This window comes from Neltuma alba, unplaced genomic scaffold (assembly GCF_004799145.2).
Source record: "Neltuma alba isolate B1F8T4 unplaced genomic scaffold, ASM479914v2 tig00004928_pilon, whole genome shotgun sequence".
In the NCBI taxonomy this organism is placed as follows: Eukaryota; Viridiplantae; Streptophyta; class Magnoliopsida; order Fabales; family Fabaceae; genus Neltuma; species Neltuma alba.
In genome coordinates, this window is record NW_021633912.1 from 684,008 (window position 1) to 699,374 (window position 15,367).

General features: G+C 37.7%; 3 protein-coding genes across 3 annotated transcripts; all 3 read left to right on the forward strand.

Moving 5' to 3' along the window:
• The first annotated feature begins 2,037 nt into the window (after positions 1-2,037).
• Positions 2,038-5,728, forward strand: LOC114746252 (probable serine/threonine-protein kinase WNK9). The gene is made up of 7 exons (XM_028934483.1): positions 2,038-2,635; positions 2,714-2,751; positions 2,937-3,164; positions 3,289-3,509; positions 3,712-3,869; positions 3,949-4,384; positions 4,486-5,728. Exons 1-7 carry the CDS (start codon positions 2,561-2,563, stop codon positions 5,469-5,471), a joined length of 2,142 nt encoding a protein of 713 aa, XP_028790316.1. The 5' UTR covers positions 2,038-2,560; the 3' UTR covers positions 5,472-5,728.
• Positions 5,729-8,072: 2,344 nt separating this feature from the next.
• On the forward strand, positions 8,073-11,162 carry LOC114746255 (guanosine deaminase). The gene is made up of 5 exons (XM_028934485.1): positions 8,073-8,262; positions 8,993-9,052; positions 10,010-10,200; positions 10,396-10,500; positions 10,615-11,162. The coding sequence occupies exons 1-5, from the start codon at positions 8,226-8,228 to the stop codon at positions 10,801-10,803; spliced, it is 582 nt and encodes a 193-aa protein (XP_028790318.1). The 5' UTR covers positions 8,073-8,225; the 3' UTR covers positions 10,804-11,162.
• A 1,880-nt stretch (positions 11,163-13,042) lies between these two features.
• Positions 13,043-14,832, forward strand: LOC114746253 (probable transcription factor At3g04930). Its single transcript, XM_028934484.1, has one exon. It carries the CDS (start codon positions 13,240-13,242, stop codon positions 14,461-14,463), a length of 1,224 nt encoding a protein of 407 aa, XP_028790317.1. The 5' UTR covers positions 13,043-13,239; the 3' UTR covers positions 14,464-14,832.
• The last annotated feature ends 535 nt before the right edge of the window (positions 14,833-15,367 follow it).

Here is a 15,367-nt window from a genome sequence, read left to right on the forward strand (position 1 = left end):
ATTTGGGTTTTTCAATGCAAGTTCTAACAATTGAGTTCTCTCAACGTTATTTTTTTACATGAATTGTTGAGTATCCAAACATGCACTAACTTGTTTAGTGCTCTTATTTAGGAAGAAATTACTTTTCCGATCCTTAATATAAGACTCATTTAACTAATTTGATTAGATTAAGAAAATTAGGTAAATTAGTTAATTATAGAAAATGCGACATGTTTTTTTAAAACATCATAAACATCTTTCTTAATACCCCCTCCCTTTCTACTTGATTATGGTTGAGGGAATATCCATATGGGTAATTTAGAGAAAATTGATAAAAATGACAAATGGGTCTTATATTTAAAACTAAAACCAATTTAATAATTAAGTCTTATATTAAGAATCGGAGGAGTACTTTTGTATGACATGGAATCTAAATATTTTAATTAATGGTCATGCTTTTGTCATTATTATTTAATAATAATTTTTAATTATTCCATCTATTGAAAAATCCAAAAGACATTTCTCACATGACGTGTGCAAGTTGTGCTCCCGTGTATCTTATTTAATATCCCCTTCAATTCTGAAGGCGCAGGACCATGGACTTTAAAGGAACAATATTATACTCTTCCGGTTCTTAATATAAGACCCAATTTTGAGTTCATTTTGGTCCTAAATATAAGACCCATTTATCATATTTATCAATTTTCTCTAAATTATCCTTATGAATACTCCCTCAACTATAATCAAGTAGAAGAGGAATATGGGGTATTAAGAAAGATGATTATGGTGTTTTAGGAAAAATGTGTCACTTTTCTTATAATTAACTAATTTACCTAACTTATTTAATCTAATCAAATTAGTTAAATGGGTCTTATATTAAGGATCGGAGGAATATATACTTGTTTAATTACAGATGGATTTCTAATCTCATAGCATTAGGTACGCCTGTATCCTTTGCCCTGCATAGGTTGGGTAACTGATTAAGTTGCAACTTGCAAATAATGATTCACTTTCTAAGTTACGTCATTCAAGTAATTTTTTTAAGTATACAAATATGAAACATATCATGCTAGATCAAATTTATTGCATGTCAGATTCTTGAATCATATATGATTATGTATGTGTCCTATTTTTAAAATGACTCGACTATAAATCTATATAAAAATAGGATGTTTAGTTCTATATTATTAAAAAACTTAACATAATAAATAATAAATATAGAGAAAGTTTATGTACGTATTTCCTTTATATTTTTTCTTGTCCACGTTAAAAGTTTATTTATTCTGATATGGAATTTGGAGTCATGCTTTAAAAAAACGCATGCAGTGCATAGATGACAATGCTCTTGAGTCAAAGATGGACACGGCATCCGATGTCAAAGATATAGTATTGCTTCCAATCATTAATATAAGACCTGTCTGGTTTTTATTTTGGTCTTAAATATAAGATCTCAATCACTTTGTCTCTTATATTTATATATTTCTTTTCTAAAATAGCCCTTCTAATAATAAGAGTTCTAGTCAATATATTTGATTAGCAAGGATATTTTAGGAAAAACAACACTTATTTAGGATAAATAACTAACTCAAATTACTTTTTTAATCTCTTCAAATTAGTCAACTGGCTCTTATAATTAGAACCGGAAGCAATATAATTATGCTCTCTTCGGTCCTACATACACGAAATACAAGTTTTGCTCTGGGATAATCATAATATATATTTTAAAGATGTCTGAAAACTTAACTAATTTGTTATTTCTTATCTCATATCATCATATGTGCAGCACTTATTTTTTAAATTTATTACATATCAAGTTTTCCGATCAGCACACGTGATTAAGTAGTATCTTAGTTTTGAAATACTACTATTATCACTTAATTATTATAGGCTCACATAAAAAAAGACACATAATCTAAGTATTTTTATTATTATATTAATTATCTTATTCATTCTATTCATAAATGAGATGGGTTTTTCCATTTTATTCTCATTTCTCAATGTCATCAGTAGTGCATACGAACTCACCTTAGTTCATCTCTCAAAAATGGATCTGGCGCTGGGAACGTGCTTATGATTTATGACTACGGTTAAACAATAAGAATCAGCGGCCATTAGGATTCAGACATGAGATACGAGGCTGGAATGCAGTCTCATGTTGCTGGTCGGACATATGGGTCCCGTGCTTGTTCGCTGTTTTTGGTTCTTATAGCCCTCCCTCGGATGTTCAGGCCAGGCAAGACTCCTCTTCTTTCTCCATTTGTCCTCGGGACGGCTCCTCTGTTTCCTTACCCCTCAGAATGCCCTCTCCTCTGCTTCTCTCGTCAATTATTTGACAACCTTTCTACCTTTCTTTGATTTGATTCTCTCTCTGTTTTTTTTCCAATTTTTTATGTCTCCTAAAGTTTACAAAAAAGCATTATCTTTTTCTTGTGAAAATAAACGTTATTCCTCTCCCCCCCCCTCCTTCCCTCTTTCGGCCTCCTCTCCTCTGTTCCTGTGTCAGAATTGCAAAGGCAGAATCCATAACCAAAAACTCGACCTGATCATAACAGAGCAAAAGGAGCTCAAATTAGATTAGAGAATGAATGGTGTCGCACACCTAGAACCGGATTACTCTGAGTTCGTCGAAGTTGATCCTACTGGCAGATACGGCAGAGTATGGCGCTGTTCCTCTTCCCCTCTTTCTCCCTTGCTTCGCTCAGTTTGATGATGCTATTTTCTTTGTTTGTTGCAGTACAATGAAATCCTCGGCAAAGGAGCTTCGAAGATAGTGTATGAATCTAAACTCAGTTCGGACTCCGCATCTGATAATTTTATTTGAAGTTTTTTTTTTTTGGAAGCGCTCGAGTTGATTGTTTTCTGGAGATTCCCTCCGAATTTGATCTGTTCCGTGATTTTCTAGTTTGTAGAAATGCGAATTTCATTGATTTTGCGGTTTGGCTCCTCAATTAATGCAGATATAGAGCATTTGATGAGTATCAAGGGATTGAAGTTGCATGGAACCAAGTCAAGCTGTATGATTTCCTTCAAAGCCCTGAAGAACTTGAGCGGCTCTACTGTGAAATTCATCTTCTCAAAACGCTGAAACACAAAAACATTATGAAATTTTACACTTCTTGGGTTGACACTGCCAATAGAAATATCAACTTCGTCACTGAAATGTTTACATCTGGTACACTCAGACAGTAAGTCCTTCGGATTTCCAGCGATTTTCTTCCCTCTTCATTACTTCCTTCCACTTCATATTTTATGTGATTTTGAGATCTGTATTATTTCTTCTTTTACATACTTCTTTCAACGACGGAACAGGTACAGGCTAAAGCACAAGAGAGTAAACATCAGAGCAGTGAAGCATTGGTGTAGACAAATATTGAGAGGACTTCTGTATCTTCATAGCCACGACCCACCTGTGATCCACAGAGATCTCAAATGCGATAACATTTTTATTAATGGAAACCAAGGGGAAGTGAAGATTGGGGATCTTGGCCTGGCAGCAATTCTCAAAAAATCCCTCGCTGCTCATTGTGTCGGTATGTCTATATCTCATGTCAGTGTATATCACAACTAGAGGGTATCAAAAAACAATCTGACACCGTTGATAGTTAGTTAATGTTTGATTTTGGAAATTATTTATAGCGTGGCTGTTGCTTTTAATATAAAAGGGAGGGTTGACTGGAGCAGGGATGAGTAATTATGGATTGAGTCTTATTTGCTACTGTCTATTTTTCACAGGAACACCTGAGTTTATGGCCCCAGAAGTATATGAAGAGGCATATAATGAATTAGTTGACGTATATTCCTTTGGAATGTGCATATTAGAGATGGTGACATTTGAATATCCTTACAGCGAGTGCAGTCATCCGGCTCAAATCTACAAGAAAGTTATATCTGTAAGAGGTTTTCTTTCTAAGTGAAATGAGACTTGTTTATTCGGATTGGCTATAACTCATTGACATTTTATATCTCCAGGGGAAAAAGCCAGATGCTTTGTATAAAGTTAAAGATCCGGAAGTGCGACAATTTGTTGAGAAATGCTTGGCAACAGTGTCTTTAAGACTCTCAGCAAGGGAGCTTCTTGATGACCCGTTTCTCCAAATTGATGATAACTTCTATAATTCGACACTAGTAGATAGTAGAGAATTTGATGACTTGGGCCCTTTTGGCCGTCATCCATTCTTAGATCTTCACCGCAGTTATAGCAACGTAAGCGGTGAATACTCAAATTATTATGGATATGACGCTCCAGGATACTGGTATTCTCATCCAGTTGATACTGAACCAAGTGGAATCGAACTTTTTGAGCATCGCGATGACGATCCAGCTGAAGATGTTGACATAAGCATCAAAGGCCGGAGGAAAGATGACGGTGGCATCTTTTTGAGACTAAGAATTGCGGATAAAGAAGGTTGAAATGTCACATGCTCTAATTTTGTTTCGATATATGGCATATACCTGCTGCATATTTCATTACTCGATTTAAACTTAGCCAGACTTCCTGTATTGCAGGTCGTGTCCGAAATATTCATTTCCCGTTTGACATAGAGATGGACACAGCACTAAGTGTGGCAACTGAAATGGTTGCAGAACTTGATATTACTGATCAAGATGTGACCAGAATAGCAGATATGATAGATGGGGAAATAGTCTCCCTGGTGCCTGAATGGAGGCCGGGACCAGGGATTGAGGAAACTCCTCGCTTCGCAAATCAAAAGCATTGTCACAATTGTGCATCGAATCATACATCAAGTGGCTCCATGAATTTTCTGCCACATACTTCAGGTGCCAAGAACTCGCAACTTCTTCCATGTTGTAGTGCTTCAACGCATGGGCGGTTTGAGGAGATCATGTTCCAGTCTGAGTATGAAGATCGTGTTAGAGAGGATGCTCCAAACACATCAACCCAATATCAGGAGTTGTGGAAACAACCTGAAAGTTGCGAGATCACTCCTGTAGATTCTGAACGCAGCCATTCTAATGAACAAAATGAACCAGTAGATAAACAAGCATCAGCAGAAGACAAGGGAGAGGTTGTCAGGGAAAGTGAAATTACACCCAACTCAAGAAATTGTCTATCAAATCTATCAAGATTCCATTACTTATCTACAATTCGTTCACTGTGTGTTGACCTTGAGGACAGGGGTGGGAAAGAGATTCAACAGGAACTCAGATGGCTCAGAGCAGCCTATCAAATCGAGTTAAGGGAACTCAGGGATCGACAATATAGTATGTCATTGTCCCTTTCGCCGAGAGACGCATTAAACACAGGCAACCAAGAGATTCACTCAAAATCCTTTACTAACAATTGGAGTTGCCGTTCTATTGTCAATATGAGCCGCCCCAATTCGGACACCCAAATGGCCCGAACTTGTGAGGCGATGGGTTTCACTGGTGAAGAAGGTGTGGTTAATACAAAGAGTTCGTATGCAGGGTCATTGCTTCCTCCCTCTCTACGCAGGACAGTTTCCCTCCCAGTCGATGCTGTCGACGTATAAAACATAGATTCTTTCATGGATATAAAATACCTTACATAGACTCTTTCCTTCCGAGATAAAGTGATTTAGAAACAATAAACTCTGTGGAGGGATCATGCCGACAATAGTGAATGACATACCGTGTGTAAGATCTTCAAGGGACGATACACTGAATCAAGTGTGTGATTGGCTGCCAGCCTTTTGCTCATCTAAAAGTTTTCTTATTATAATGTTATTAATTTTATAAAAAAAATGGCACAGCCAATCATTTCTCTCCCTTTTCTTTCCACACCCAGGAATAGGAATCGACCGTTTGTAAATTTACGTACGTACGTACGTACGTAAGAGAGCGCTTGTTGTTTTGGTCTCAAATCTAAATTTAAAAATATAACTTTTATGGTTTGATGTGTGAATGATTTGTAGACGTCGATCTACGAAAATGTGAAATTGGTGTGAGTCAATCCCTGATGGGGCCAGAACACACGAGACGGTTTCTCAACCTCTTGCTCTGCTTTGTTGTCCCTCAAACCTCAATCACGTGTGATGCAGTCGTTTTCAGAAGAGAAAGAAAGATGTCGAGAATAAGAGGAAAACACGAATCGCGCGCTATGACCCACCATAGCATCCTCTTCGATGTTATTGGCAAAAATCAAAGCAGTTGGATTTCCATTGCATTATGTCACCTCACTCCTGCTAGCGTTCTTCCATAAAAATTTTATTCATTAATTTATTTGTTCTTACTCTTTAGAATTATTCACATCACTGTCAGCATTTCATTAAATTGGACACTACACCCACGTTTTACGTTTAACTTTCTCAACCCCATGAATCGGTTTTTCTGTCTCCAAGTCACGTAAATTATAAGAAGAGATATTTTTATATTTTATCTCGCCTATTTATTTTATCTCTTTCGCATGTATTAAATTAATAAGAGTAAAATTAAAAAAATTATTAATTTTTCTACTAGTGACTTATATTTAGGACAAATTTTTCCCCCTTATAAATGACTTACAAGTAGAAATAGTAATAGGATACCGTAAAAACTTTCATATAAATACGGGCGTATTGGGTTTCTCACTTATAACCTTAATTTGTTAATATCTGCCTTTCTAATTTAAAAAATAACACAACAACTGGGAAATGCAGTGAAACCCAAAATGAAAAAAGGTTTCTCTGGAGAAGAGCTCTAAAGAACTTTCCAAAAATAAAAACGACACCGACTAGTAAATGGAAGTGTTCTGAAATAGTGCTTTTTTCCACTTCTTATTATTTTTAAATAGTGCAGAATCCATAAAACCTCCTGACAGTAGGAGGGCTGGGATGTCATGGAATGATTGAAGCGCGATGTGACGGATCCTCTTTTGGGGTCTTCGGATCTGATCCCGCTTAGAAGGGGGAGCACACTTGCTTCTTTAGGAGACTGTGTGATGGGCTGAACCCCTTTTCGGCTTCTCTTTTCTGTTGGAGATGCAGCCCAACCCATGAGCCTTGGTTTTCTAATCACAGTACGTGCTACCTTCAATCTAACTATAAAAAGTATGTGAAAATTTAATTTAATTTTAAATATAAAATTTTAATTCATACATCTTTCATATTTAATTATTTTTTTAAAGTAGTCTTTATGTTAAAAAAAATATATAAAAATATTGAATACGATTCTGCCTCTTTAAAAATAGCAAGGAATGAATGCATTTAATAAAATGTTTTTTGTCATAATGTTACTTTTTTTAACCGAATGTTTTAGTACTGATTGAGCATGAAAGACTAAAAACGCATTTTGATCAGGTCAAAAGTAGGGGTGTTCAAGGCCGGTCCGTCCCGGTCGGCCCGTTCCGGTCCCGATCTTATTAGAACGGGACGGATCGGTCCCGAAATTTTTCAGGACGGGACAAACCGAGACGGGACAAAAAAGGGACCGTAACGGGACGGGACAAGGGACGGGGTCGTCCCATCCCGATTCTTTTTTTTTTAATTTTTTATCTTATTTATATAATATCATTTTTTTTCATATTTTTTTAAGATTTGAGATTATTGTATGGAACTATAGATATATTTATTTAAAGTTTTTATATTTGTTAATGATTTGAGATTATTAATGATTAGAATTTTTAGCAAGTTTTTATTGTGTTAAAAGCTTTTGTTTAGAGTTTTTAAATGACTATTATATGTAATATTTTGAGCTTTTGTTTAAGAGTACCCAAACAAATAAAAAGATATTTTTATAAGATTTAAGTTCAAAAAAATATAATTAAAAAAATCATTTTTTTATAAAAAAATTAAAAATTAAAAAAATATTTTCAGGACGTCCCGTCCCGACTTGGAGGCTGGACTGGAATAACCCCGGAACGGACTGAGACACGGGACAGAAAATCTGTTCGTTACTGTTTATCGGGACGGAACCGGGATAGGCCTGTCCGATCCCGATCCGTTTAGTGAACAGCCCTACTCAAAAGAATTAAGAATATCCTGCTAAAAAAGAATTAAGAATATCACGAGAGAATTCCCGGCAATCTGGTGTGGCAGGATAACAAGGAAAGTCGAAATGTGACTCGCCATTGGTCCAAAATAATATAATAAATATATAACGCATCACGTCTTTTTCTTTCCCGTTTCCTTTTTGGCTTCTGGCTCAGTCTTTTCTCGCTTTCATCTGTACAATTCGTGGTTCTGTTTTCCCCTCCTCCTCTTTTCGTTCCTTTCCTTTACCCCGCTGGCTTCCATCTGTTTCTCGAATACCTATTCGCTAGATTCTCTCCTTTGTCCTCTTATACATTCATGGAAGATAATACTGCTGCTGCGGCTGCTGCCAATGGTAAATTTCTCGTTAATCATCGCCGGTTTAACCTTGTTTTTGTTTTCTCTGTTATAATTTGTATCAATATTCTCAACCTGTTAAAGAAAATGTCCTTCGGTCGAGTCGATTGCATGTCTTTCCTGTGTGTTTCCAAAGCAGGAAGTGCTTTAATATGGCTGAGAACCCAGTCGAAGTGTGATGATGGTTGATAAAGGAACTGTATTAGGATGGAGATCAGAGCAGAAACTGCTATAAGTAACAACGCGAAGACCATTCAATACTGAACCGATTCAAAACACAAATGCCATCTGGATTTGCAAATCCAAACGCATCCAGTCACATGACTATGAAAAATAGGTGCTTTTTTAATCGGTGTATCTACTCTGAGGCTTAAAGTCCGTGGATTTTTCTGCAAAGTAAAATTTAACGACTCTTCCAGTTTTATCGGATGTTTGGGAAGGGACAAAATCTAACTATTCCTGCTGGTCCGGGGGGGGGGGGGACTATTCCTGAGTTACGGCTTGTTATGTACATTTGTTTCTTATTTGTTTGTGTTATCATATGAAGATCCGTATCATAAAATCTGACCGATGGAGTATTATATACTTTTTAACCATTCTTCTTCATCATCAGTTATCCGCTGTAATTTTCAATATCTATATAACTATTATATGACAATACATTGTTAATTTTCTGGTTGGAAGAATTTTACAGTCTTCACTTCCTCTTTTCTTGTTTTCGATCATAGTAGTGGAAGCTAAAGAAGGAGCGATTTCTGTGGCTTCTGCATTTGCCGGTTTCCAAGAAGGTATCCTCAATTTTCATGCATCTATTTACCGGGAAAAATGAAAAATTGCATCTCATATTAGTTAAATTTTATGACATCTTAATGTGTGACCGTTATATTAACGTTACGGGATAGACGCAAAGTTGTTAAAATCTAGTTTATGATAGATATAATGGGCATGAAAATCGCAAAATATGAAAGATCATAATATAATTATAGTTTGTTGTTTTAAATAGATATAATTACTTAGTCAAAACCGTGTCTGTGTATTAGATATCGATATATATTTTAACATTCAGCTGATTATGCTTGGAAAAGGTCCTCCATCTTATAAATGTATTATTTAGATTAACGAATGTGCGAGGAAAGTGAACGGCTATTACTCTTTGATACATTGAGTCACGAAGGCTACACACACGCACATACACAGAGGGGCTCTTGTCTCTGTTTACTGATGATCTAGGTTTGTGCGTTTCTCTGTTTACTTGATTTAAGCGAGAAGAAAGAAAGTAATGTTTTGCTACCAACTTTTTAGTACCTCTCTTTTATGCTTATCTGTAGAGATCAAAATCTATTATGCCCAAGGTATATGTTTTGTTTCTTTTTATCTTTTATAGATATTAAGGTATTCTCTTATTTCTTTCCACATCTGCTTTGGCTTAAATATTTTATTCAAGATGTATATATGTATGAATTTAATTACAGTGTTGCATCCATAGGCAACATATACTTACAATACCAGCCCTCAAAATTGCGTCATTTGTTGTTATTCAGGGAATTACATTCTCTGCTTGATCCGGATCCATTGAAGAATTGTTTCCTAAATTAGTGGATTGAAAAATCTATCTTGCTGCTTTATCCACACAGATCATTCTCTCTCAAAAGTAGTGTCACTTAGGAAGTTAGAGGGGCTGGCTATTTACTGCCAGACATTTTATTCCCTGAAGTTATGAGTGTTATCTTGTCCTGTCAAATCAGCTGTACAGGATAGAGACCACAAGTTCTTAACAAAAGCAGTGGAAGAAGCATATAAAGGGGTCGAATGTGGCGATGGAGGTCCATTTGGTGCTGTTGTTGTTCGAAATGATGAAGTTGTTGTAAGCTGTCATAATTTGGTTTTAAGAAACACTGACCCTACCGCTCACGCTGAGGTTACTGCTATAAGAGAGGTCTGACTAATAATCATTGCTACCCTATCCTCTTTATACCTATTCATAATTCTGTTTATCTGTGCTCATAGACAGGATTTGGGTTCCATTTATTCATGCATATAATGCCAGTTTTTCTTTCTTTGTCCTCTCTTCGTATATGCTTCGTCTTGGCATTCATTCAATAGTTCAATTTAAAAATGACTTGATCTGTAGGCCTGTAGAACGTTAAATAAAATCGAGCTTTCTGACTGTGAAATATATGCGTCATGTGAACCTTGTCCAATGTGCTTTGGAGCAATTCATCTGTCAAGAATTAAGGTGAAAGTTCTCCTAATTTCATTTCAAATGTCAAGTTTTACTTGAGGAAAAGAATGCGTTGAAAAGAAAGAGAATACAAGTTCAAAATTTGTCTTGTTTGTTGTGCTGAAACAGAGGTTGGTGTATGGAGCCGAAGCAGAAGCTGCAATAGCAATTGGATTCGATGACTTCATTGCAGATGCACTGAGGGGAACCGGTATTCATCAGAAAGCTCACTTGGAGATCAAGAAGGCTGATGGCAGCGGTGCCGTCATTGCAGAACAAGTCTTTGAGAAGACTAAAGCCAAGTTCCCTCTTTACTGATTGTTTTCCTTCTAAACTATGAAAACACCTTACAGTTCCTCAAGGTGAGTTTCTGTTTCTGACAAATCCCTGTTTCATGAATCTTCGATTTCACGAAATATATATAACGGTTTGCCAAGAGTTGGAAGTATCTGAGGTAGTCGCCAACTGGACTCCGCTCGTGTACTAATAATTCCTGAGGCAAAGATAGTGCAGGTTCGAAGTTGCTGCGTTTTATATGTCACATTTTTCAAAACTACGCAGCATACACTAAGAAATGGCTACTTGTGAATAGTATAATACAAGCTGCTTTGTTTTTTTAACCACGGTCCACGGATAGTGAGGTGCGTGGAGAATTTCCCAACATATTTATTTAGTGTGTGTCAGGGTCACAGTCCAAATCTTGTTATACTAAAGTGTCCCGGGTGATTGAGACGTAGCAAACAAGCAACTTTACTCGGACCAGCTTTACATTGCGTGCTAGAAAAGATTATATAGCCGCTGTCTGATACTGCAATGAAGCCAAACGCATCCAAAACAGTTGTAGCGCTGAAGTCCCCTGCTTCTCCCGTTCCTTCAAGGCACTGACTCCCCTCTTCAGTTAAAGGCACTAGGTTCAAAGAACTACGTGACCCTTCAACTCCAATATTCGTCGCCTCGCGACAAAGCTGACATAATACTTCACTTTGTCCGCTATCAACCCCTGTTAATTGTATTAGTATTTCCCAAGCCATCTCTCAACCAGGGACCCTTCCGTTTAGTTTTATCTACTTTTAATCCTTTGGGCAGTGTTATGTAACATTTTATGGATATTATCAGTGATATCCTTTCTTAACAATTTAAAAATTTACGTATGAGGCTTATTATAACGAAACAGAACTATGATAATGAACAAAGCATCTGTTTTTTGTTGGAGAGTAAATTCATGTGTAGGAAGTCCTGAGAATTCACCAGACTTGGGGTAAGTCTCCCAAACAGTCCAATCCTCACATTAATTTGGCGGTGAAAATTGGAGAGATATTTTCATTGGTGATGATAAAAATCCACATATAATATGATATAAGCATATTTCAAATAATACTGCCTCTGGTCCTAATTATAAGAACTAGCTGATTAATTTGAGTAGACCAAAAAAATAAATTAAGTTAGTTATTTGTAATAAATGTGTTGTTTTTTCTAAAATATTCTTGCTAATCAAGTACTCCTCTAGTTCTTAATATATGATCTAATTGTTAAATTGATTTTGGTCCTAAATATAAGATCTATTTCTCATATTCATCAATTTTTCTTAAATTATCCCTATACTTCCTCAACTACAACCAAGTAGGAGAGGCATGTAAGATATTAAGGAAGATGATTATGATGTTTTAGGAAAAATATGTCATGTTTTTTATAATTAACTAATTTATCTAACTTCCTTAACATAATTAAATTAGTTAAATAGAGTTTATATTAAGGACTGAAGGAGTATATTGGTTAGAACTACCTTAGAAAAAAATACATAAATATGAGAGATAAAGTGGATTGGGGTCTTATATTTGAGACTAAAATAAAAAATAAAAAAAGGTCTTATATTAAGTACAGGAGGTAGGAATATTTTTCATGCAACGGTAGAATAAATGTATTTTTTGCAAATACTCCCCTAAAGTTGATCTGGAAATGATTTCTTTCAGAGCATGGGTGATGGGTGAAACTTGGCGAAAGAGAATGGGAAGCGCATTGAAATGTTGACAGTTGCAACAAGAAACAACAATCATGTGAAGATGTCCGCCGACCGGTTGTGCATGCGGAGCCCATTGGGCACTGGGTAGTCAATTTGGGATGCGTTTTCTACTTTTTGGGCCGAACAGAGCACGAGGCGGAGGCGTTTGGCGGTGATCCGTTGGGTTTCAACGTTTTAGACCTCACGTTTCACCTTCCAGCTGGATAATTAACTGCATTCTTCTGTTAGCCAACTTGGCTTGCATTCTACCGAAATGAAATAATTTCTTTCCCAGAGTTCCTTCTATTTTCTGAAAATCGCATCAATATGGGTAGCGACCGGTAATTCATCACTTAAAAAAAGAATAAATAAAAAGCTTTCCTTGTTTTGATCTAAAAATTGATGATTGAAAAAACAGAATTAACACGCTGCCCATCAAAAGACGTGATAAAAAAAAAAAAAGGAAGACGACATACATAAGTTGGGAAGAGTACAAAGTAAATGAAATGAAATGAAATAAAGGCGGGGATAACGGAGAAAGTGGGTTGGGTTTGGTTGGGGGAATGCACTACCTAAACTAGCACGCCCAGCACAGGGATGGCGTCGTCATCCAATGTGGCTCCAATGCCATCACGCCAGAGCACCAGCCAGCTCACCCTCCTCACTCGCCCCTTCCGCATAACATTACCCCAACGCCACTAAACCACGCTTACCAAAATCAAATCCCCCCAGCCCCACCACCTCTTCTCTTCCCCATGGCATCCGATCAACACGACGCCGTTTTCCCCGAAGAGGACCTTGACGACGAAGACGACGAGTCTCAAGAAGACGACGACGACGACGACGACGTTCTTGGTGAACCTGAGGACGATGAAGATCGCGAAGCTTCTCCTTCCACCTCTTCTGCGCTCGCCCCTACCCTCCCCGGCCCTTCCGCCACCGTTACTGTCGCCGTGCCCAGTTCTACTGTCTCCAACGGCGCTCCTGCCCCAATTCCCTCGACCACCGCTACCACAATTGTCGTCCCTGACACCGTCGATCCCAAGCGTCAGCGAATTGACTCCAGCGAAGAGAAAAAGCCCCTGGACGATTCTCGCAGACTTTTTCAACGCCTTTGGACCGATGAGGACGAGATCGAGCTCTTGCAGGGCTTCCTTGACTACACCACACAGCGTGGATCCTCCCACCACAATGATACCGCCTTGTTTTACGACCAAATCAAGTCCAAGCTTCAGCTCGACTTCAACAAAAACCAGCTTGTTGAGAAGCTCCGAAGGCTGAAGAAGAAATACCGCAATGTTTTGAATAAGATTAGCGCCGGCAAAGAATTGTCCTTTAAGAGCCCTCACGATCAGGCCACCTTCGAAATTTCTCGCAAGATCTGGAGTAATTTGGGTTCAACCGGCGCAGCTGCCGAAGATACCGCGTTGGATGACGACGAAATCAGCCCCAACCCTAACCCTAACCCTAATTTTAGCCTCTCACAGTCCAAGAATGAGGTAATAATCGGGATTCCTGCGGAGAAGAGAACGCCATCGTCCCGGAAGCGGTCACGGTCTCGATCCGGGATCAGATCCGATGAGAAGCGCGACTTGAATGATGGATTGGCGTCAAACAGGGATAATTATTGTATTAGTAATAATAATGCTAATACTAGTAATAATATTTACAACGATAACCATATAATACCAGGCTTGATTGAGGAGACGGTGAGGAGCTGTTTGTCGCCCCTGTTCAAGGACGTACTGAATAGTGCGATGGGTGGCCCATTTGGGGCCAGGGGGTTTGGAGGATTGGCATTAAATCCTATGCCACTGAGCTTCGGTGTGCCATCCCTGAATTACAGCAGTGGAGAGACGGTAGATGAGAAGTGGAGGAGGCAACAAATTCTGGAGTTGGAGGTGTACTCGAAGCGGCTGGAGTTGGTGCAGGATCAGATCAAGGCTGCGTTGGAGGAGTTGCGATCCACTGGACGATGACCAAGGCTTTTAATTTAATGGTGTTTTTATTGTGAGTGATTGTGTTCCTGTCCCTTTTCATGTCTGTGTTTAGTCCATAAAGATTTGCTTGGTAATTTATCAATGGGTTGATAGTTTAGCTAGTATTTTTCTTTCCTTTTTTTTTTTTTTTAAATCTATCTTTTGCTGATTTTATAGAACGTTTGTCTAATAAAATGTCAGCTTACTGTAGAATATTGTTGATCCTTATAATCTTATAACTACATTATCGATGTATTGTAAAGTGATACCATCGTATCATATGATGTAGTGTAAACTGTAAAGGATGCGCTAGTGAGTGTTGTATAGTGGAACATTCTTACGGAAAGATTCACTCTTTTTCTTGTGTCAGAACTCCGGAGGAGTTGCTTATCAGAGTTGCATGTAGTGCCAGGTCTTTGGGGTTTGCTTTTTGTACTATTGTTATTTGTTGGACAGCAGCATATTTTAATCTAATTTTAGATCGGATTTCCTAATCCAAAAGATACTGCTATTATTCTGGTGGGAAAAAGGTGGATGTGTCGCCTGATGGGAAGCAATCTATTCCTTAGCCTTGGGCTGACGGAAAATTTTCTTCCTCGAGTTGAGCAAGTGAAGAAGGTCAACTTATGGACATTGCACGTATTCACTTTTCATGATGGACTCTGATTTCGTGCATAGCTTCTCATGATCTGACTCTGTTCAGAAATATTTTACTGTTTCTAATAGAGGGAAAAAAACAAGGGAAAAAAAAGAAGTCTTGCCTGCTCTACAAAAGAAGTTTTGCCTTCCCGTAAAGGCGCATTATCGTAACGATAGATTGTTTATTCCCTATTGCGACTTTGTGCGATGATTAGTTAGCAGATTCAGGCGTCCGTTTGTCCTATTTCTGTATGTGTCGCCTCAC